The following is a 24,551-nucleotide window of genomic DNA, read 5'->3' as shown; positions in this document are numbered from 1 at the left end:
AAGCTTAGACTTAAAAAATTAAGCGGCTTTCTACAGAAGATGCCCAAAGTAAATTGGTTTTAGAGAATGTTAATTTAGTTGTCCAGAATGCCAGATGAAAGTTGATTGTAAGACTAAGGATCAGACAGCGAGTGAACATTGCAGTTGCAATATAAGGAAAGACCAAACTAATTTGCTTTGCAACAAAACTAGCTAGGTGCCTGCATCCTCAAGTTGATGTTTGAAAGCCATAGGCAGGCATCCCCAAACTTAGGCCCTCCATCTTCCCCGACCACTGGTCCTGTTAGCTAGGGATCATGGGAGTTGTAGGCCAAAACATCTGGAGGGCTGCAGTTTGGGGATGCCTGGCCATAGGCCTCTTGAACAGCATACGCGGTTCAGAAAGTTCCTCCGCTGTCAGGACATATTTGGTCCTAATCTGACAGCTTCTTTCCCCCTAAGAATGAAGCTGCTTCACAGGTATTTATATTCTTAATTTCTCATTTTTAATACTTAATTGTCTCTGCTTCTACTCTGTCATATCCTTTAAAAAGGGGGTCCTATTTAAGTACTTTGTCCCAGGTATAGTTTCCATTTTGCCAGTCATCCCAATTTGGAAGAAAACAAGAACACAAAGCCCAATAGGCTTTACAGAAACTTAGTTTGTACAAACAAGGGAGCCCAACCCATGAAAGCTCCGTGTCTTCCAGGATTCAATATTCTGAAAGTGGAATCACATGAGGCACACTTTAATTGCACAGAGAACTGGTAATCTGTAGCCTCTGGATAGGCCTTGAGCGGAGCACTGCCATTAACTCCTGCTTCCCCAAATTCTCAAGGGGTTCTGGAAGTACAAAGCTAGGCTTCTAGTGGCCAGAGGCTGTATACCTGAAACCTTAGTTTGCCAGATTAAAGAGGGCAAATGTACACATGTAGTCAATGAAGTAAATTACCGTATATTCCGGCGTATAAGACGACTGGGCGTATAAGATGACCCCCAACTTTTCCAGTTAAAATATAAAGTTTGGGATATACTCACTGTATAAGAAATACGACCCGGCGTATAAGACGACCCCTGTCTTTTGAGAAGATTTTCCTGGGTTAAAAAGTAGTCTTATACGCAGGAATATACTGTACTAGTAACTACAGTTAAGTTACTAGCATAAACCACTATATTAGAAAGGAAGCTCTCTTGGACGATCCTTGTTAAACATGTCTTCATGGCTAAACACATGATCAGAAAACACTGTACAGAACCAGAACGATGGAGCAGTGAGTTTGATTATATAAAATATTTATAAAGCCATTTTAGCCATTTGTTTTAATCTTATCTCCGTCTGTTCCATCAAACATTTCTGGATATAATTTTCATTATTTCCAAAAACAACTTCATTAAGCAAGCAGCAGATGAACAGCATGGGTATTAGGACCTGGCATTTTCTTTTAAGGCTTTTGACACTCATGCTATCATTGAAATATACCAAATAAATTTTCAGGCTTACCTGCAGCTACACTGGTAGATGTAACAGATGCAGAGGGTAAAGCAGAATTTTGAATAGGTCTACCTGCATTTTCAGAGGGCAAAGAACTAGTGGGAGAAGGAATACTCAAAGGCTGTGCAAGTGATTGGTTCTTGTTTAGTATTTGGCTGCTAGAAAGAGCAGCAGACGGATTCTGGATTTGAACTTGAGACATATTGACTTCCATCCAAAGCTAATTGCTGCAGGTAAACTTGGCTTTGAATGCAGGCTATTTCTGTGCAAGTGCTTGAATTTTTACCTTAAAAGAAAAGAAAAAGGAGAGAATCAATTGCTTCCCAATCTTTCCACATAAAATATTCAATTGAGATGCCCCCAACACCTTACAGTCATGGGAAAAAGAAAGTACACCCTTCTTTGAATTCTGTGGTTTTACATAACAGGACATAATAACAATTATCTGTTCCTTAGCAGGTCTTAAAATTAGGTAATTACAAGGCCAAATACTTATAAGACTATTCTTCAAGTGTCTTTGGCCCTCTGGGAAAATAGTAAAAGTACTCCTGCACAACTTCAAGTAGAGTACGTACATTCTACAAAAGCCTTCCATTTGGATACAATCAGTGTTAGAAACTGGGATAGGAAAGCTGGGTTGTGGGCGCCAAAACAGAATGTTTAAGTGTCATTGGGGGGTGGAGGCTCAGAAACACTTTTTATTTATTATTTTGATAAGCATGAACTAATACGCAATTCACATAAGAGAAACATGGTTAATATTACATTTTAACAGAAATTGTTAATACATATTTAATTTGTTTACAGTAAAAAAATTTGTATCATACTTCAGATCTCAAAACACTCCACTCTTTATTGTTAAACTCCTTAACATATTGTCTATCCTTGACATATACTTTGACGCTTCAAAGCGCATACATTTCAGTAATCCTTGAGTGTCAGCCAGATGCAAAAAAATGGCACCCAGACTTTTTGAGGTGCTTGTAAAAGGAGAAACTTTAGGTGCAAAATGTGTCTGGCTAATTTCGAACCCTGGATACAATGAACCTGTGCTGCCAAATGAATACCAAACTGAGCATGCATGTGGTCAAATGCTCAGGAGTTAGTCCTGGGAAAATGATAGTTCAGGCTTTCTGCAAATGGTAGGTTTAGCAGGCAACCTTTCTAGACCTGAAACAATGCTGGGCACAATCCAAGACACTTCATTTGTGTTAGCCAAGAAGAATGAATTAAGGACTGCATGCAGAGCAGTAGTGCTTGGTCAACTGAGTACTTATATCGGCACAGTGATGAAAGCAAACACAAGGCGCTAATGTCGTTACCATAGTCCAATTCCTGTCTCCCAATAAAACTGTGGATGTTTAAAAATTTATCTTGAAGCAGCAAAGGTTCTGGCTTTAAAAATGAGCAATCACTGGATGCTAATAGTAGCAATTTGTCTAAGCATTCTGTGGGCCTTCAGAATTGATGCCATGAATAGGCTTCCAAATTTAGAAAGGATGAGTCAAAGACAAAAGTGATCTGCAAGCTGCCTCTTAAGGATTTTAAGAAAGACATATAGTTCTGAAAAGGCAGACAAGGGTTTATGGGCCAGGGGAAGCAAACAAATTTTCAGCACAAGTTGGCATCTAAGAGCTGAAATACACAATCCAAAGTCTCACTTGATGAGCCTTATGTTGGACTGCAGATAGGAAACTGAATGCTCTCCAGCGTGCAAACATTTTCTAATACCTGCACATACAAAATAGCAGGCTGGGTTCAAAATGCTAGCCTGAGATGTGCAGAAAGTATTCACGTGAAGCACCACAGACCAAAGTCTTCTAATATTCTGACAAGTTTACGAATTTCATTGCCAAATAAACCAATACAGTAGGCTACTATGCTTGTAAATGAAGTTATCAAAAGCAGACTTCCACCAGGCTGCTAGGTTGTTTTTTTTATCCAGAGAGGAAAAAAGGTTTACAGCTTTGTTTTACTAAGTTTATGTTTAACATGGCACTCACTATTTTAAGGATTTTATTGATTTCCAACTCAGCATTAATGCTTCCTGTAAATTACAATAGCTTGGCTCAGCTTCAAAAGGCACAGCTCCCCAAACAGCTATTTTTAAAGCTATGAATGACCATCAGAAACAGGGTTGGAAAGGAAAGGGACCATAAGGAAAGGGACCATAGCTCACTAGTAGCCAGGCCTTCAGGAGTTTACAGCCCAGCAACAGCTGGGTGATGTTGTACCTCACACTACCCTAAATGCACTAAGTGCTCAGTGGTGTAGCATAGGGTTTGCATGCAGAAAGTCCCAAGCTCACTCCCTGGCATCTCCAGCTAAAAAGTTCAGGTAGCAAATGAAGGGTCATCTCTGACAGAGACAGGGAGAAGTCCTGCCAATTGGCCAAAATAGACATTAGCACAATAATCAGCTCTACAAATTGCAGGTACAGCAGCCTGATTCACACCTGGAAAAGGGGCTTTGGCCTTTTGCCCTATGCTGTGGGTCCCAATATGGATTAGGCCCTGCTATTTGCATTGGGGGAAAGCTTCCATGCCCAGCTATGAATATAACAGACTTCCACCCCCCCCCCAACTCTGTGCTGATACTTATTGGGCCTTCTCGGTGGTGGCGCCTGCCCTGTGGAACGCCCTCCCATCAGATGTCAAAGAGAAAAACAGCTACCAGATTTTTAGAAGACATCTGAAGGCAGCCCTGTTTAGGGAGGCTTTTTAATGTTTAATTATTTTATTTCATTTTTCTGTTGTAAGCCGCCCAGAGTGGCTGGGGAAACCCAGCCAGATGGGCGGGGTATAAATAATAAATTATTATTATTATTATTATTATTATTATCATTATGACAGTAGCAGGGAACCAAGGGTCAAAGCCACAGGCCTTCAACTTCAGGGTCTGGATCAGACCTTGTATCTGAAATTACCTTTTAAAAAGCCATCTGCAGAACAGGTAATTGTGTGAATGATGTTGTGCCTAGTTTTGCTTATGGTCTGACCTGGTATGTTTCTACATTTACAAGAAAGGGACCCAAGAGGCTACAGGTTTCACTCATGTACAAAGAGCACACACACACCAGCCAGGCCTTGGGCCAAGGAGTAGTGAGCATTTGGGTGGGTGGGTATGTTGCTTTGCTCTTGCCTAAAGTTCTCTCCATATTAGGTTCAATAACGAAAATTTCAAGTTGCCATTTTAAGACAGAGCATGTTCACAAACGTATAGCAAGGACATCTTGCATTAGAGATTAAAAAGCTGAAGGCAGGCACATGTGTCACTGAGTAAACCTGTTTTTCCTAAACCAACTCTGCTAGCTGAACTGCTTAGTTGAAGGCCGTTTCTACAAAATGGCCGAGCATGCACATACCACTCTCACAGATTGCCCCTTTCAGAAAACCTGGACACATCCCATTATCTTGACATGCAATTGAGGCCTGCCCTCTAGATATCTGTTTAGAATGACTCACCACTACATTAAGAGCACTGAGACACCTGGATATACACAAAAGACAAAAACTGGCTCTCTGCTGAATGCAGGCATCAGCTTAACATGCACAGCCCCCTAACAATCTGTTGAGAGCAACACACCTAGTGCATATACTCTTGAAAACACATGCCCCCTTTTGCAGAAATACTGCCTCACTATTTGGACTGTTTCAATGAAGGAATAAAAATTAACAAAGATATGATTACAGATTTCATTAGTCTGAATGGAACTTGAAATTCTCCTGCTTGTAAATATTATTCTGTTGCTTTATACGAGAAACAAGAATCAGAACTGTGCTGCAGAATGCAGTTAATACTCCAGAGAAATGAACAGACCTGTGTATATTCTAAGCCACTCTTCACACACTATCCCCAATACCTAGGGAAGACTAGTCCATGCCCTGGATATTTCCTTTCAGGGTTAAGTGTGTCATCCTTACATATGGCATATTGTTGAAGCAATAGATTCAAAGATGCTGTTGATGGTAATGGAACAGGGAGAGAAGACACACGTGTTGGGGGAAGCAGTAGCCAGGCTATGGGAAAACTGAGAAGCAGTTTCTCTAACCACCCACAGCAGTTTTTTAGTCTTTTTTAGGGTGCAGGAGGGTGCTTCAGTAGGGAGACATGCATATGTCTGCTCGGCTCAAGTACTTTGGATACAAATGACATTAAAGCAGCATCTTAAGATAGGAAACTGCAAAAGAACTCCCATATACTTATGTCCATCCCAAAGTATCAACCAGTGATAAAAAGCTAGTTACAGGTAGGTAGCCGTGTTGGTCTGCCGTAGTCGAAACAAAATAAAAAAAATTAAGAAGTGTGCATGCACATGAAAGCTCATACCAATAACAAACTTAGTTGGTCTCTAAGGTGCTACTGATAAAAAGCTGCTGGACTTTCAGAATACCCAACTTCCTGTACCTTTAAGTGATCCAGGGACAGTGTAGTTTTAGCTTTAGTTCCAAGGGGATTTATATGTTGGAGATTGCCTATAAACAAAAGAAAAAAGGGAGAAAATTAGAAAGATACTTTTGAGTAGTACAGTATTATACTATTCCACAATGAACTACAGTGGACACTCGGGTTGCGAACGTGATCCGTGCAGGAGGCGCGGTCGCAACCCGCGTCTGCGCACGTGCGGGTTGCTATTTAGTGCTTCTGCGCATGCGCCGAAACCCAGAAGTAACCCGTTCCAGTACTTCCAGATTTGGCGCCGAGTGCAGCCCGAAAAGATGCAACCTGAATCGGCTGTAACCCGAGGTATGACTGTACCTAATAACATTATCAGGAGCAACATTTGGATAAAAAAATTCATTAGATAAAATTGTTCAGCACATATGCTTTGAAAGGTTTAGAAATGTTTATTTTTTCAGAAGTGTTAGCTATGAAGTCATTTCAGAGAGGGTCTTCAAGAGACACTACCCATTACAGTTAAATTTTAGCCAGTAATTATTTGACACTCTCAAAAGGGAGGCATGCCTGGCACCAACTCTGTCATCATTTCGGCCTCATGTCATCATTTCGGCCTCAGGCAAAAATGTTTTTGTCTTCCTGGGCATCATCAATTGGATGTTTTTACTCTGAATGTTTATATTTGTGCATTTTAAATATTGTATTACCTTCTTGCTGCAAATCGCTTCAGGGCTTTTTGTTGTTGGAAGCGATTCATAAATTGAATAAACCTAAATCTAAACAAAGCCAGTTCACTCCCCAAAAGGCTGTTTTGAAGCATTTCACTATTCCAAACATTTTTGAGATGGTTAAATGACAATATGTGATGCCTCCTCTTTAGAGCCAGCAAGTTGTTGATCCTGAAGAAAGAGAACAGAGAGTCTTGTTTCCATATTGCCAAAACAAGCCCTGTAAGTATGCTTGAACTGTGTTTAATTTTGGCAACTGTGCCTTCTTAACTGTATCTTGGTGCTACCTATTAACAGCCTCTTCTCAGCCTCTTGTGCCCTGCACAAATCAGAATTATACACACACATAAGCACACACATATGAAGCTCACAATGACAATACATGTCTTTCTGCTCTGGCAACAGAAAGGCAGTTTACTCTGAGATTTCATAGCTTGCTGTCCCCTCCTGTTAGGATTAAGTGGAACTAAGAAATAAAACTTCATTGTTTATAAATTGCATTAAAATATGTTGCCAGCAATGTGCAATAAACCTACCTGTGCATATTTATAAGCAGTTAGTGTAGCAATGGCCCCCTGATTTAAGTCTTCAACCACACTAACACACTTGGGCTGTGAATTCCAGGTGTGTCAATTCTCTACATTTTGTAGGGAATGAAACCCAATTGAAGTGTGGTGACAGCCATTACCAATCATGCATAGTTAAGTGAAACCAGCTGTGCAAACTTAAATCAGGCCCGAGTGCATTTCAAAAATCTGTTTTTACAGATCCTTTGATCAGTGCTGCACTTTTTAAAAAAGTTACAGAACATTCATGAACATTCCTATTTAAATAGTAATTTCTTCTTAGATTAATCCAAGTTAGTTACTGCAGCACATCCTCATGTTAAACAACTGCCCTGTGCCCCAACATAATTGTGACATGCTTACTGTTTTGTACAAAGGAAGTGGTAGACTGCAGAAATCTGATGACCATGAAGAATAAAGTTAGAGCGGCTAGCGAAATGGAATGCATTTTGGTTAAATGTCACCCTATCAGATCTCCCTTTTCCTCACTCCTAGTCATGTTGTGAGCATAAAAGACGGCTACACCAGTCGTGATATGTAACAGTGGAGATGTTAGAAAAAATAGGCATACAGCTTCCTCCTCTGCAAGACAAACAAATCAAATGATGCAATATGTGGAGATATGTAGCTAGCTGGGAGTTTTATGGAGCATCAGCAACAAGGCCAAGTTGTACCACACACTAGAGCAAACTGACCTGACAAAGACATCGTTGGCAATGCTTTAAAAGACAACACATTTATCACTGGAGATTACGGATGCTAGTGACTACAATTAAGCCCAAGATAAAAAGATTCTAGAGCAGGGTTCCCCAAACTACGGCCCGCAAGGCTCATTTATGCGGCCCGCAACACCCCCCACCACCTGCTCTTATCGGCGCAGCTGCCCACTTCCGGATCAGAAAAGCGCCAGAAATAGCTTGCGTGCATGCGCAAGTGTCATTTCCGGCACACTTCCGGGTCGGAGGCCTGTGCACATGCGCATAAGCTATTTCTGTTGCTTTTCTGATCCGGAAGTGCGTCAGAAATAGTGTGTGTGCATGTGCACATGTGTGTGCTCCTGCGCGCGCCCGTGCGCTCCCCCGCCCTCCGTGCGATCAGTGCTGTGGGCACCAGCCCAAAGCCGGGTAAGTTTGGGGACCCCTGTTCTAGAGACTCTTCCTGATCTCCATCCAGCTTGTTACACACACATCCTGCAGGGAAAGATTTGCTGCCCTATACATATGATTCATTATTCTTGTGTGTTGTAGAAGATGCCATACATACACTACTCTTGTGGGACTCCAGATGCTGGCATTGCATGCTAGGGCTGATGGGAGTTGTAGCTCAGCAACATCTGGAGGGCCAAAGGCTCCCCACTCCTAATCTACAGCTTTGACATATGCTTGTACCGTGGGATCATTATTACCAAAAAGTTACATTCAAAGTCTCTTAAAAGCCAAGGTAAGCAAGGCAAAATGTCAAGACTTCGATAGGCTATGTATGAACATGATCTATCAAGTTAGCATAACAGCCCGTGAAGAGCTCACACACAGGAGGTTATACAATAGTGTGCTCGTGGTAAAGGTAAAGGGACTCCTGACCATTAGGTCCAGTCGTGACCGACTCTGGGGTTGTGCGCTCATCTCGCATTATTGGCCGAGGGAGCTGGCGTATAGCTTCCAGGTCACGTGGCCAGCATGACATGTGCTCGTGGTACACCAGTCCAAATAGGTTGCAGCCTCTGAATATTGGGGTCTATGATAGTTATTAAAACCCCATGCTAGTGTGTAACACTTGCTAACCACCAAGTGATTTGTCTACATTTATTTCAAAGCTCTAAGATACTACAGCAGGCATCCCCAAACTGCGGCCCACCAGATGTTTTGGCCTACAACTCCCATGATCCTTAGCTAACAGGACCAGTGGTCAGGGAAGATGGGAACTGTAGTCCAAAACATCTGGAGGGCCGAAGTTTGGGTATGCCTGTACTACAGAATACAGTAATTGGTGAGAATTTAAGTACTTGTTTCCCCGACTGCCTGAACGATTAACCTTTACGTTCCTAGGGACATAGGTGTCTTATGTCTGTCATTTACACAATTCACATGCAATAACAGGTAGCAAATAACTTTGAAATGGAAATAGCAACAGCAGCTTTACATGGGTTAGATAATCTACTACAGAAGTTCTATAACTACACTGCAAGCCAAAAAAAAGTTTGCAATCTGCCCAATTATTCACCAATTGCTTACAGATCAAGTTCTCTCTTGCTCCAGGCAAAACTGGCCAGACCTCTTCCTAAAAACATGGACATGCTTTGATGTTCCTAACAGTGCAGATTGTCAGTGTTACATATGACTGCAAGACAGAAGAAGAACCCACCTCTCCTCTCATGTTTTGCTAGTTTGCTTGCAAGAGCTATCTTAATTTACTTTGTAGGTACTTTTTCTACACATCTGCTTTCTTGTTTTGGCATTACTTGGCCTGGGTTGCAGAGACTGACCTGTTAGAAATTGCTGGATGCTGAAAAGCCCCAAACACACAACCCACAACAAGTCATATGCTTTTTAGAATTTTCACAGCTGTTCTTCTACAATGGAACAAACATGAAGACTGAGTTGGGTGATGGAAAGAACTCTTGCCTCTCCCTAACACCAAGTGCAAGTGCATGCTCATACAGTATTTTATTTGCTGACAGCCACCGCTGGCTAGATGTTGCTAGACTACGATTTCCTTCCTACCTGACCACTGAGCTTGATGGTCAGGCTGTTAGGCCAGCAACATATGACCATGATTGAGCCACCCTGATGAAAGCCAAATAAATAGAGAGAATAAGCTTCTTAAAATAAAGTTTGTTCAGCTGAGATTTTTCCATCCTAAATCAGTTCACTATGCGCTTTGTCAATTACCAATGCACTACAAGATTACATTATTACCACTATGATTTGTGCTACGCTCAATAATATATTTGTGGTATGTGCTATATGTTCGCCAATATTGTGTGTGTGTGTGTGTGTGTGGAGAAAGAGAGAGAGAATAATTTGGATTCAAGCATACAGGGAAGGAAAAAAGTATTTGATCCCCTGCTAAATTTGCCCGTTTGCCCTCTGACGAAGAAATGACCAGTCCATAATTTTAATGGTAGGTTTATTGTAGCTGTGAGAGACAGAATAACAACAGGAAAAACGCCAGAAACCCAGAAGACTGTACTTGATTTTCAGGCCTTAACATGTACATTATGGAGTCCTGAATGTTTTTATCATTAACATTTTCAGGGGTTCACTTATTACCAACACAGATAACCTACAGTTCAATCTTATTGTGGTTCTAAAGAACACTGTTCCTCAAAACCCCAGGAACTTAAGATATACCAACTACATTTTCATTGTGCTGGACAGTACATGTCTAGGGACTCGTACTATGACATGCTAAAAGGGATAGAACAGGGAAGAATTGGGCACTCCATCCAGATGGGAGGATTGGGAAAGATTGTGGCAAAAGGATTTAAAATTTACAGCCTGCTACACAATAAAAGAAAACTTCATGAAAATGCTATACGGGTGGTACATAACCCCCAGCAAACTGGCTAAAATATATAAATCAAAGTCAAGTATATGCTGGAGGTGTAATCAAGGGGAAGGAATGATGTACCACATGTGGTGGGGTTGTGGCAAAATTAATTTTGGGGGAAATATTGTCTACGACGAATTTTTAAAAAAATGTTCAGAAAAACATTTGAGAAGAAACCTGAAGCCTTTCTTCTGGGCATTATGACAACTGATATTTCAAATGATTAAAAAGGGTGTTTCTATATGCTACAGCAACAGCAAGAATATTAATCGCTAGAAATTGGAAGGGGGACAGGTCACCAACAAAGGAAGAATGGCAAATCAAACTGTGTGAGTATTTGGAATTAGCAAAAATGACAGAGGCAATTAGGAGCCAACCAAACCAAAAATTTGAAAAGGAGTGGGAATGTGTGGTAGTAGTAGTAGTAGTAGTAATTTGTTATTTATACCTTGCCCACCTGGCTGGGTTTCCTCAGCCACTCTGGGCGGCTCCCAACCGAATGTTAAAAAAACAATACAACATTAAACATTAAAAACTTCCCTAAACAAAGCTGCCTTCAGATGTAAAAGATTATATGGGAAAACACTGTTCTCAAATAAAATCCTTGATATGTTTCGACTAAATTTTGCAAAGTAAAGAACAGATAGATAATAAATATTGTGTAAGAGAAGGGTAATAAGGAAAAACAACACAGTTGAAAAGAGAAGGAAGAAACAAGAAGTCGCACTGAGGTAGTGGGAAGTCACTTGTAAAGAAATACCATATATTCCGGCGCATAAGACGACTGGGCGTATAAGACGACCCCCAACTTTTCCAGTTAAAATATAGAGTTTGGGATATACTCGCCATATAAGAAATACGACCCAGTGTATAAGACGACCCCCGACTTTTGAGAAGATTTTCCTGGGTTAAAAAGTAGTCTTATACACAGGAATATACAGTATTGTTATTGTTTGGCTTATATATGTGTACAATATATGTTAGAGTGAATGGAATATGTATATTAATAACAATTTTAAAACTCATTAAAAAGCAATTAAAAAAGAAAAAGAACAGGGAAGAATTAACTGGTAAGAACTGCCTTAATAGTTCAGTCTAAAGTCTGCCCTCTGAAGTAAGACAGGCTGAGAAGACGTATACATTTCGTTGGATGCTATTATTTATAGGTTTCCCCAGAAAGATAGGCAATATCTAGATATGTGAAAGGCATACCAGTGGTGGTGGTGGTGGGGACCAAACCAGAAAAACTGGGAGTGGGGAACCTAGTTTTCCCCCGGGTCTTCTTGTCTCCAGCTATTTGTTGTACCTTTATTGTCCATCAATATGGCATTTTAAAATATAGTGGTTTAGAAATATTCAAATTAAAATATGGGGAACCAGGTAATTGTTTACAGCAAAAGCCACTGGATGCATCAATAAAAGCTTATGCCATAATAAATCTGCCCAATGTTAAGCCTCTACAAGACTCTGGTTTTGTTGCTACTGACTTATATAGGTATTCTTCAAGGAAGTGAAATGAAGGGTATGCATCAGTGCTTTGGCTCAATTACCATTCATTCGAGCAATATTTGTACCTATGAGTTCCCTGATGGAATGCATTCTGTAGTTGTAAAAAGTGAAAAACAACAAAATACACACACACACTATTTCCTGGTCCCTTTAGCCTGTATGCTCCATGTCAAAAGGTACACAAACACTTTGAAATGGAAAGAATTCAGTCTGCCAAACACAAAGATATCAGGGTAAGCATATTTTAAGAGAGACTGCCAATTCCAAAATTGATGGCTAATACCGATGGTACCTGCAGCAATCCTTTCGTTGTAACTGCACAATTGTACAAATGGAAACACCTCCTGCCTCTTTCGAGACTTTCAACAGCACACCATGCTATAATGTAAAAGTAAAAAGCATTAATGCTTCTGAAACCAGTGAAATTGCCACCCTAACTCAATTCCGGCTGTCTGCAATAGCACAATAAGTAAGGTCATGTACAGCAGATGCGAAACAACTGGTAGGTTGCGATGCTCTATGGTGGGTCACACTAGCAGCACTATCAACTTTTAAGATAATGAAATGGAGAAAAAGGAAAGGCAAACAGAAATATTTAGTACAAAAAAAACCAGAAGGAGGTACCATCTTGTAGGCTAAACTTCAAGTTGAATTCTAGGACTCGGGGAGGAAGCAGCAGCAGGAGCAGTGGTGGGTGAGCAACCTTGGTCCACAGAAAGTCTCTGGGCTCTGCTCTCAATTCCATTTCTGCAACTCTCTTTCCTCTCATCCAACAGGTCCAAAAGAGGGGGGGGGGAGATTAATACACTAGGCTACTGTTTAACCCAGGCACCCCCAAACTTCAGCCCTCCAGATGTTTTGGACTACAATTCCCATCTTCCCCGACCACTGGTCCTGTTAGCTAGGGATCATGGGAGTTGTAGTCCAAAACATCTCGAGGGCCACAATTTGGGGATGCCTGGTTTAACCTTTGGACCCCAGATATTGTTTGCATAATTGTTTGACTACAATACCCATCATCCCCAGCAAACACGGTCAAAGGTCAGGGATGACAGGAGCTGTAGTCCAACAGCATCTAGAGATCCAAGATTGAAGAACACTGCACGAGGCCATACTTGGACCATCACAATTTTGATGTTATGGATCATCCATTGTATACTACTCAAGGAAGTGTCGAAGGAATATCCTCTATGGCCCCACTTTAGTTTGTTCCTGCAATCGCTTTCAGTTTACTTACGGTAAGAGTTTTGCTAGGCAGCAGAGGAACTGATAGGGACAAATTCTTCACACTGCACTTCAGACACTTTTGCATATGCCTAAAACTAATCTTAAAGGCCCCTGACCGTCAGGTCCAGTCGTGTCCGACTCTGGGGTTGCAGCGCTAGGTTTTACAAACAAGTTCACACATTTGCATTTATTACTTGTTGTCTGCAGCTTCACACATGTATAAATAGCCATCACAGATAGATCTGTATTTACTCCTAAACAATGTTTTTCAACAGATTCAGTTCACACCCTTAGCAATTATTTGTCAGATGTTGTGTAATCAAGGGATATACAGGCCATGCATTAATCATCCCCCAGCAAGTCTTTGGAACATGACTTTACTAGTGTCACAAAAGTGTAAATTCACTTAGAGATCACTTCCTACTCCCCTTCACAGTCCTATCATGTGTTAAGTATCACTAAGTTCTATACGACATTTCCTAGTAAGAGTTATTAAGATTAAAGCTTTAATCTGAGAGAGCATCTTACTAGTCAGGTATGAATGTCTGATAATATATAGCACAAAATACAGTCCAACAAAGCTGAATTTAATAAAAAATGTTAAAACATTCTGGTGCAGTGTTGAATATCTATTTCATCAAGTGTTTGGTTTGGAGGGTCACCATACAGTGCTATTTAGAACATGAATTAAAACAACCAGACTGATAGTTTAAATATATCAAAAATCGCATTGGTCTCTTGACTACCAGTTAACTTCTACAAGATTTAGCTTTACTATTCCATGAAACCCACAGTATTAAAATATTTTCAAGTTCTCAAACTGATAGTAAAGTGTGACAATGTGGCTGTGACAAAGTATTGTTTGCTATAATTCCTACTCAACAGGACTGATTCAGAGAACTAGATTGGGAGATTATGCATCTGCCCCCTTTTTAGTATTATTAATATTTTTTTATTATCCACCCTTCACCCTAAGGTTCCAGGGCAGGTTAGAACATTAAAGCACAATATTAAAAACAGTTTAAAGTTGCAATAAAAAAAATAAGGTGAGTCCTAAAGATCCACACCTCCATTATACAGCATTTTGGAAGGTGCATAACGGAGGTGCCAGACATACGGTAACTCTCATATGGTAACTCTGTGGGGAGGGAATTCCAGGGTTTAGAGGCCACCACAGGGAATGCCCTCTCCAGGCTGTCACCTGCAGGAACTTCCAAGAGTGCCCCTTCTGCTGGTCTCAGCATGCAAGAGGGTCTGTAGGGAAGGAGGTGGTCTTTCATATATTTGGGGCCCGAATAAAGTTGAATAGGGCTTTAAATACTAATGAGAGAACTTTGAATTGGGCCGGGAAATGAACTAGTAACCAGTGCAGCTGTTTTAAAAGAGGGGTTATAGGAGATCTAAATGGAAGCTCCAGCTGCTGCACTTTGGACCAACTGAAGTTTCCAAGTCGTCTTCAAGGGAAGCCCCATGTAAAGCATGTTGAAATAATCTACTCTGGAAGTTATCCGAGCATACAATACTGTGGTCAAATCTTCTCTGTCCTAAAGAGGTCATAGCTAGTGAATCTGCCAGAGCTGAGAAAAGGCACAACGAGCCACTGAGGCCTCCTGAGCCTCTAGTAGCAGTACTAAATCCAGGAACACCCCCAAATGATGAATCTGCTCCTTTCATGGGAGTAGATGGAACTATATGAAACCACTAGAAGCACTCATCAAATTGGGGCACAGTGTTAGTCTGATATGCCAACTACACTCTTTCCTGGACAAGGGTTAGCTACTGTGATTCACATGGCTACTGTAATGTGCTCTATGTGGGTCTCCCCTTGGGACTGGTCCCAAACCTGCAGCTGGTGCAGAATGCTGTGGCCAGGCTGCTGAGTGGAGCACCAGGATGTGCACATATTACATCTGAACTGAATGAACTGCACCAGTTGCCAATCAGTACCAGAGCATGTTCAAGGTCCTGTTACCATATAAAACCCTGAAAGACTACCTGCCCCTGTACTTAGATCATCTCAGGAAATTCTACTTGTGGCACTGCATCCTACAGAATATCACATGCCCTTCCTTCTGCTGTATGTGAAGCAGCAACCATCAGCTGCTGCAGAAGTCTTGTGAAGACGTATCTTTTCACCCTGGCTTTGCTTCACATATTTGAATCTTCTGAATTTGCTTTATTTGCTTCTATGCATTTTTCAAATGCTGCTTTACTGGTTTCAGGTTCTGTTTTGGTTTTAATGTATTAAAGATATATTGTTTTGTTTTTTAGACTGCACACTGCTGCACACCGAAGTAGTAAGTGGTATATAAATGCTTAGAAATAAAATGAAAAATTCATATCACCAAAGATGAAGCAATATATGCAAATACAAAACTATTTAAGTTTCAGAAGTGGTTCTGGTTCCAGGCTGAAGTGGAAAAGAGTACACATCAAAAGCATGCTCATATTGCTAAAGTTAAACGACAGGAGACCAATTAAGTTTGTGGGCAAAGATTAAACCATTAGAGCCATTAAGCCATTCATTACTTCCATTAGGAGATGAAAGCATTATGTTTGTAAGCGAGAACACAACAGACTTTCCCCCCAACTAAACTGAAACTTGACAGCAATATTCCAAGGCTATCTTGGAGAAAGCAAGTCTTGGGAGAAGCCTGAAGCAACTAAAGTGTGATCCAGTAGACACTACAGGATTTAAATTACAGGCTCTACACTCCAGCATTATTTTCTTGATCAGGGAAATGAGAATGCACATGCCCTGCAACTGACACAACTCAGGATGGAGAAGCATTACCACCTGCCTCGCGCAGGTACAAGACGAGAACATCAGGGAACTTGGCAAGGCATGTACATATTAAGAACACAATGCACATGACTATCAAGAAACGTTGAGCAGGCTGCACAATCTCACCCGATCAAGAAAGGCAAGATGAAGAGCTGGGGCAGAGACATGTACTATTTCAGCCCACTGTGCAGAGATTTGTCACCAATTACCCCGTTCCCCCCTTTTTGCACAGGTAATTCGGGATAGCCAGAACGCAACCTTCCCTTCCTACGCTCTCCCTGCCCGCCACGAACTTTGCTATGCGCGCGGCGAAGATCCCTGTTAACAGGAGCGCCGGCCAGGAGGAAAACGTAAAGCGACCCTTGCAGGATCAGGCCACGGGGTGGGGGTGGGGGTTGAAGGCCTCCCAAGCCCGTCCTCCTGCTCTCTCACAGGTGCCTCTGGAAAGCCCACGAGCAGGACACGAGGAGAGCAAGGAGGCCGAGCGAGCCGGCGGCGGTAAGAGTCCGGGATGGACAGGAGGGGAGGCGGCTAGGAGTCGAAAAAAGTGGGGAGTGGTGGGTCTTCAAGCCCACACTGACCCCTTCCCCTAAATAACAGAAAGAGGAGGGGGAGGCAGAGCTTGGCAGCCTCGAGCCCCCCACCTGCCAGCAACCCACCCGCGCCCCCCACCCCGGCAGCCGCTCGGAGGGGCCTGAGCCTCGTCTCCCGCGCCCCGTCCACAGGCCCAACCCCAAGTGCAGGCCCGGCGGAGGCCTCTCCCCTCCCACGTATCCCAGCGCCGCGGTAGGAGTGGCGGGCGAGGGGCGGCTGGGAGGGACGCCCGCCTTGCTTGCTTGCCCGGCTGCCCACCCGCCCGCTGCTTCTCCGCCCCTCACCTGGCGGTTGTTTTGGGCTGCGGCTCCCGGGCCGGCTCGTCTTGGCGGGCGGGCCGTGGGGCGGCTCAGTCCATGGGCAGCTGGCAGGCCGAAGAGGGGGGGGTCCGGGGAAAGGGGGGGGAAGGCGAGCGAGTCGCGGCGGCGGCAGACACAGGGCAAACACTAAAGAGAATGAGCGGGGCCAGCTCCGGCCGGGAAGGAAGTGACGGCACCACGCGACGGCGTGGGGGAGGAGCCAACCAGGCCTCTCGCAGCTATTTATAGCGCCGCCCAGCGCGGAGCGCGCTGCCAATCCGGGCACGGGCCGGCTTCTCCGGCCGGCGGGACTACTACTCCCGGCATGCCCCGCGGCTGTCACTTAGGCGGCCCGTCGGAGTCTCCAGCTCGCTCTCGCCTTCCCTCCCCCCGCTTTCCCCTTTGCGAAGGAGGCGAGACTACATTTCCCAGCATGCTGCGCTCGCAGAGGAAGTGACAGCTCTCCCGCCACGCTCTTTCCACCAGAAACCCCGGGACTCCCGGCTGCAGCCGCGCCGGAGGACGCGGAGAGGGAGGTAGTGGGGCACCGTGCAGCGGGGAATACAGGGCGTGTGAGCTGGGAGGAAGCAATTCCTGTAGGGTCCTCGCGGGAGGTCCCAGGTGGACATGCTCGTTTTTCTTTCTCAGCTGAGAAGACCAGTGAAGGGCAACGAGGCTTTGCTTACGCAGAATTGCACCCTGTGTTCCGTTCCTCTTAAAGATAGCGGTGTGCAACGACCTGAATGAACTGCTTTCGGAGTCTCGAGTAGATTTAGGGCGGGGAGGAAACAGAGGGGACAGTCCAGCATTGTATAGTATTGGTATCTGTTATTTCGCGGTTAAGTTTTGGACGAATGAAGAACCTTGGATGGCAGGATTCCTTAATAAACAACCATCATTTGAGATAGGAATTATTTCTCCGGAATCCCACCCACGTCCTCCTTTTATTGAATTCTAGGGCACCAACCAACTGGTCTGCAGATACGTATTGTGCTTCTTTGCATAAAGCAGGTGTGTGGGGACCCGGTGCCCCCCTCTCCCAGACGTTGTTGAACCACAACTCCTTTCATCCCTGATCTTTGGCCATGCTGGCTGGGGCTGATGGGAGTTGGAGTCCAAGAATACCTAGAGGGGCGCAGGTTTCCCATCTCAGGCTTAAAGGTTGCTTCATTCCGCGTACTCTTCCTGAATCGAAACAAAATAAAAATAATTCCTTCCAGTAGCACCTTAGAGACCAACTAAGTTTGTCATTGGTATGAGCTTTCGTGTGCATGCACACTTCTTCCTGAATCATAAAAGTGAATACATTGCAGCGCCATAAAATCCTCTTCTTTTTGAAACTGTGGCCTCAATCATCAGGTTTGACCTCCAGATCAGTAAAAGATCGCTTTCGCTCTGGGAACGCAATATTCCGGGTTGGGGGGAGAGAGAGATAGTAGTTTCAACAGTTTTCTAATTAAGCTAGATCAAAAGGTCTCGCACCACTCCTTCAAGCAATACGGAGTTTGCAATTGCACCCTTATCTATGGAACGAACTGGAAGATTAGGGCATTCGCTGCATGTGTTTTCTGACTCCTGGGGGTTTGTAGTGCCTCCTTTCCGTCAAGCTCCGACTAAAACTTGAGAAAGTAACTGTGGGTGCTGGGTATTGTAGTCTTTTATGAAGTAATACTGGAAGCCACTGAGCCAAGCATGCTGCTCTATTTAAAGCAAGTCCCCCCCCCCCCAAGGAGCTTCCGCAAAGTGCTTATGTAGCAAATGAGTGGGCGAGAGCTTACAGGCTGCGCACTGCCGCATGTCCTAACTCCTAATAGTGTTAGCTGAGAAAATGATTGGCGATAGAGACTGCCGCAAAACCTCCCCACGCATTCTAGTTGTGTTATTCCAGGCATTCCTTTAAGCAGAACGGACTTTTTAGCACTGTACAGGAGTGGGCGAACTTCAGGCTTGTCAGCTCTACTTTGCTGCTTTTCTCCTGGAACCCCGACAGGGGCATAGCCAGGATCAAAACTAGGGGGGGGGGGCAAGCCATGGTCGTTCAGGGGCGGGGCCAAGGCACAGAAGGGAGGGGCCACAAAGTGGGCGGGGCTAAAGGGCCAACGGGCCTGATGACATCGTGGCGGTGGCAGCAGCGGCCACCTTGTGCTTCTGGGGCTGGTAGCGTTGGCGGCTACCCTGCTTGGCTGGAGAGGACGGGAGGGTCAGGCAGGCGAGAGGGGGTGGCAGGGCGGGCGAGGGCGAGGCAAGACACGGCCGCAGCCACGACGGCTCCAAGGCGTTGCTGCATATCAGCATAATATTTCAACCATGGTTCAAGCCCCACCTTAGGAAAAAAATCCTGCATTGCAGGGGGTTGGACTAGATGACCCTTGTGGTCCCTTCCGACTACAATTCTATGATTCTATTGATATATTACCATAGCATATGCATCATTCTGCTTTCTTGAATTGTCCTACTCCTAGGCATAGCATCCAACTCCTAGAGGCCTAGGTGCCCCCCCCCCAATTACTGGTAAATACCGTATTTGAAAGAGTCATCCCCCCCATGTTGATGGGCTTTCTATGTGGGGCTTATCTGCCCCCCCCTATTTTATTAAGGATGGAAGAGGGAGGGAAGGAAGGAAGAAATAGAGAGATAACTCATATTTGTGGGTGTCTCTGGATGACGCTGTGATGCTGGAACTCTGCAGCAAGAGGACAGGACGGTCGGGCAGGCGAGAGGGGGTGGAAGGGCGGGCGAGGGCGGGGCAAGGCATGGCCGCAGCTACGACAGCTCCGAGGCGTTGCTGCATATCAGCATAATATTTCAACCATGGTTCAAGCCCCACCTTAGGAAAAAAATCCTGCATTGCAGCGGGTTGGACTAGATGACCCTTGTGGTCCCTTCCGACTACAATTCTACGATTCTATTGATATATTACCATACCATATGCATCGTTCTGCTTTCTTGAATTGTCCTACTCCTAGGCATAGCAGCCAACTCCTAGAGGCCTAGGTGCCTCTCCCCCCCCCCCAATTACTGGTAAATACCGTATTTGAAAGAGTCATCCCCCCATGTTGATGGACTTTCTATGTGGGGTTATCTGCCCCCCCCCCGTATTTTATTAAGGATGGAAGAGGGAGGGAAGGAAGGAAGAAATAGAGAAATAACTCATATTTGTGGGTGCCTCTGGGTGACGCTGTAACTCTGCATGTACAGGAGCCTTGTAAGCAGCTTTCTCTCTGCTTGATTTACAGCAGGCACGTCCAACAGGTAGATTGTGATCTACCAGTAGATCACTGGATGTCTGTGGTAGATCACTGGTAGGTCACTGGCACCCCTAAAAAAAGCTCACCCAAAATTTTCCTCCTCCCTCAAAAAAATTGAACTATGACCTGAAGCCCTAAACAAAAATGGGCCTCCCTCCCTCCTAAAAGAAGCTCAACAAGTTTGACCTAAACCCCAAAAAAACAGGGCTTCCCTTCCTTTAAAAAAAACTCAACAGCTTTGACCCGAACCCCCCAAAAGGGGGTAGATCACCCCCAGTTTTAAACTCTGAGTAGATCAGAGTCTCTTGGGAGGTGGCCACCCCTGATTTACAGTATACAGATGCAGGAGGAGGGGGCCATAGCTGCCAAGTTATCCCTTTTTTACAGGGATTTCCCCTTATGCTGAATAGGCTTCCTCGCGAGAAAAGTGAAAACTTGGCAGCTATGGGAGGGGCAGACTGGAACACCAATGCTTTTTATAAACATCACTGTGTCTGTCAAAGCTACAGCCCCCCCCCTTTCTTATTCACTTCCTTTTAGCCTTGCAGAGCCACCTTAGTCAAATTGAATCCTCTGAGTCTGCACCCTCATTAAATCGCCAATAGAACTCTTAATGCTCCTGAATGCTCATTAACAAGTCCCACTTAAGAACAATAGGGTGAAATGGTCAGCTATCAAATCTTGCCTGGGGATATATGCTCCATTGTCTTAACTGCTTAACTACTGATAGCCACTTTGCTTTATTTATTTGATGTGTTTTTGTTACTGCTGTCTCTCCCCCCCCCCCCCCAGCATTCGGAGACTTAGCTGCTCTTGCTAAAGCAAAGCCTTTTCCACTTCAGTTTTTGGAGGGGAAAAGTGCTGGTTATGGTCTGTAAAATACATTAATTTTTTTGCTTCTGGGGGGGGCAGCTGCCCCCTCCTGCCCCCCCTGCCTACGCCCATGAACCCCGACCAGTCAAAACCAGGCACAATAGACACGCATTGGAATTAAAGAAGAGAGTTGCCTCTGAGCCTAGCCTAGGGATTTGTTTTTAGTACCAGAACCAACCTGAATTCAAAAGTCCTTTACACACGCACAGTCCATTCTTTCTTAGCTTTCATTTCAGCAACCTAACCTTATATAATTACTCATATCCTTAACATTTGGTGGGAGGGGCGTTCCACAGGGTGGGCACCACTACCACCACTACTGGTTCCCTGTAGCTTTAGTTCTCGCAGTGTGGGAACCTCCAGAAGGCCCTCGGAGCTGGATCTCAGTGTCCGGGCTGAACGATGGGGGTGTAGACGTTCCTTCAGGTATACGGGACCGAGGCCATTTAGGGCCTTAAAGCTCAGCACCAACACTTTGAATTGTGCTTGGAAACATACTGGGAGCCAATGTAGGTCTTTCAGGACCAGTGTTATATGGTCTCAGCAGCTGCTCCCAGTCACCAGTCTAGAACACCCTGCTCACAGTCTAAAATAAGGCTGAATGGAGACATTTTCCTATCTAAGATGGGGTAGCAAATGGCGCCCCCCTCCCGGCAAAAAAAGTCACAAAATTGGCTTTAAAGGAAAATTTCATCTCAATAAGTGCAGTATAGCAAACATCAAGACTACTTTTGCACCTGTCTTCTTTTCCCATAGGACTAAAGTTTTGGCTGCCCCAAATCCCAAAGTACTGAGGTAGAGTCAGAGAAGTATATAATATAAGGTATATATCCAATGGACCGCCAACATTGTTACTTTAAAGTCTTCTCCTGTTGTTGTTGTTGTTTAGTCGTTTAGTCGTGTCCGACTCTTCGTGACCCCATGGACCATAGCACGCCAGGCACTCCTGTCTTGCACTGCCTCCCGTAGTTTGGTCAAACTCATGTTCGTAGCTTCGAGAACACTGTCCAACCATCTTGTCCTCTGTCGTCCCCTTCTCCTAGTGCCCTCAATCTTTCCCAACATCAGGGTCTTTTCCAAGGATTCTTCTCTTCTTATGAGGTGGCCAAAGTATTGGAGCCTCAGCTTCACGATCTGTCCTTCCAGGGAGCACTCAGGGCTGATTTCCTTAAGAATGGATAGGTTTGATCTTCTAGCAGTCCATGGGACTCTCAAGAGTCTCCTCCAGCACCATAATTCAAAAGCATCAATTCTTCGGCGATCAGCCTTCTTTATGGTCCAGCTCTCACTTCCATACATCACGACTGGGAAAACCATAGCTTTAACTATACGGACCTTTGTCGGCAAGGTGATGTCTCTGCTTTTTAAGATGCTGTCTATGTTTGTCATTGCTTTTCTCCCAAGAAGCAGGCGTCTTTTAATTTCGTGGCTGCTGTCACCATCTGCAGTGATCAAGGAGCCCACTGCCTCCATTTCTTCCCCTTCTATTTGCCAGGAGGTGATGGGACCAGTGGCCATGATCTTGGTTTTTTTGATGTTGAGCTTCAGACCATATTTTGCGCTCTCCTCTTTCACCCTCATTAAAAGGTTCTTTAATTCCTCCTCACTTTCTGCCATCAAGGTTGTGTCATCTGCATATCTGAGGTTGTTGATATTTCTTCCGGCAATCTTAATTCCTGCTTGGGATTCATCTAGTCCAGCCTTTCGCATGATGAATTCTGCATATAAGTTAAATAAGCAGGGAGACAATATACAACCTTGTCGTACTCCTTTCCCAATTTTGAACCACTCAGTTGTTCCATATCCAGTTCTAACTGTAGCTTCTTGTCCCACATAGAGATTTCTCAGGAGACAGATGAGGTGATCAGGCACTCCCATTTCTTTAAGAACTTGCCATAGTTTGCTGTGGTCGACACAGTCAAAGGCTTTTGCATAGTCAATGAAGCAGAAGTAGACGTTTTTCTGGAACTCTCTAGCTTTCTCCATAATCCAGCGCATGTTTGCTATTTGGTCTCTGGTTCCTCTGCCCTTTCGAAATCCAGCTTGCACTTCTGGGAGTTCTCGGTCCACATACTGCCTAAGCCTGCCTTGTAAAATTCTACAAAGTCTTCTCCTAGCACCCATTAAGCCTCTGACCCCCTGACTGCGCTTCCTGCTCTCTTGGTCGAGGCTGGTTACCTTTTCCTTCGCTTGAATAGAGATGGAGGAGGAAATTCAAGGAGAGACACTTTTTCTATACTGGATCTGACTTGGGAAAGCAAAAGATGTGCATCCAGTTTTTCAATGGGATGGGCTGATCCTTGGAATGGAGGAAAGAGGTGTTCAGAGGGGGTGGGACCCAAAACTCTGCCCCCCCAACAACCCTAAAAAGGTTGGTGACTAATTATATCCTATGAATATACACATTGTGTCCTTTCTTCTTTTTTGGAGTGTGTGTGTGTGTGTGTGTGTGCATTTATTCATGAATAATTACATGTGCAATCTGATCCTATCTAGGCTCAAAAGGAAGAGTTGGGGTTGGGGGCTACTGCTGTTGCCAATACCCCCCCCGGCATCTGCTGCCTTTTTTTATTTGAATTTTTAAAATAATTTTGTACTGTAAAAACCAATTACATATGCATATAGAGAGATTCCTCTGAATCTCAGGACTTCCCCCCACCCCTTCCCTGGAGTCCCATTTTGATCATTTACAATCATTCACATCTTCTCCAAACTCTATTACCGTATATCAATCCATATTTTCCATGGTAATTGTTACATTACAAGTGAAATCAAAGCACCTGCTGCCTTAGGTGCCTAATGGTAGAGCCAGCCCTGAAAATTAAACAGTGAAGAATTTTTTTTTAAAGTGTAATATATTTTGCTTATGAAAGATGAGTCATAGAATCATAGAGTTGGAAGAGACCACAAGGGCCATCCAGTCCAAGGGCCAAGCAGGAAACACCATCAAAGCATTCTTGACATATACCTGTCAAGCCTCTGCTTAAAGACCTCCAAAGGAGGAGACTCCACCACACTCCTTGGTAGCAAATTCCACTGCCGAACAGCTCTGAAATAGTCTCTGAAGTAGAGCTGCAGTTTAATCAACTGAAGGCTTTCCCCCTTCCTATTGCTGTAGAAAAGTCATTTCCCCCTTCTCTCTCTCCACATTTCAAGGTTGGTACCTGCCATCCTTTGTCCTTGGGCAGCGGAACAGGGACAGATGTTCAAAAGGTATCCCATGTGCTTGGAGGCATTGCTGCTCTGTATTGAGTTGGCTTGGCGAGGAAAAAGGACGATCAGCACATGAAGTATCTCCATATA

General features: G+C 44.1%; 1 protein-coding gene across 6 annotated transcripts in view; it reads right to left on the bottom strand.

Annotated features, from left to right (window-relative positions):
* The window catches only part of STAU1 (staufen double-stranded RNA binding protein 1), a 50,221-nt gene extending 32,954 nt beyond the window's left edge, over positions 1-17,267 (bottom strand). For 4 of the 6 annotated variants that reach the window (XM_035123763.2, XM_035123765.2, XM_035123766.2 and 1 more), the window contains exons 1-3: positions 17,113-17,267; positions 5,880-5,947; positions 1,482-1,758 (exon numbers count right to left, since the gene is read on the bottom strand). In XM_035123763.2, the coding sequence (XP_034979654.1) occupies positions 1,482-1,686 (205 nt within the window). In that variant the 5' untranslated portion in view covers positions 1,687-1,758; positions 5,880-5,947; positions 17,113-17,267. Of the gene's footprint in view, positions 1-1,481; positions 1,759-5,801; positions 5,826-5,879; positions 5,948-6,577; positions 6,770-17,112 lie in introns of those variants that run through there. The other 2 variants (XM_035123764.2, XM_060277294.1) reach the window with 2 other exon arrangements.
* Positions 17,268-24,551: the final 7,284 nt, after the last annotated feature.

This window comes from Zootoca vivipara, chromosome 7 (assembly GCF_963506605.1).
Source record: "Zootoca vivipara chromosome 7, rZooViv1.1, whole genome shotgun sequence".
NCBI lineage: Eukaryota > Metazoa > Chordata > Lepidosauria > Squamata > Lacertidae > Zootoca > Zootoca vivipara.
This window is presented reverse-complemented; position numbering and strand designations above follow the sequence as displayed.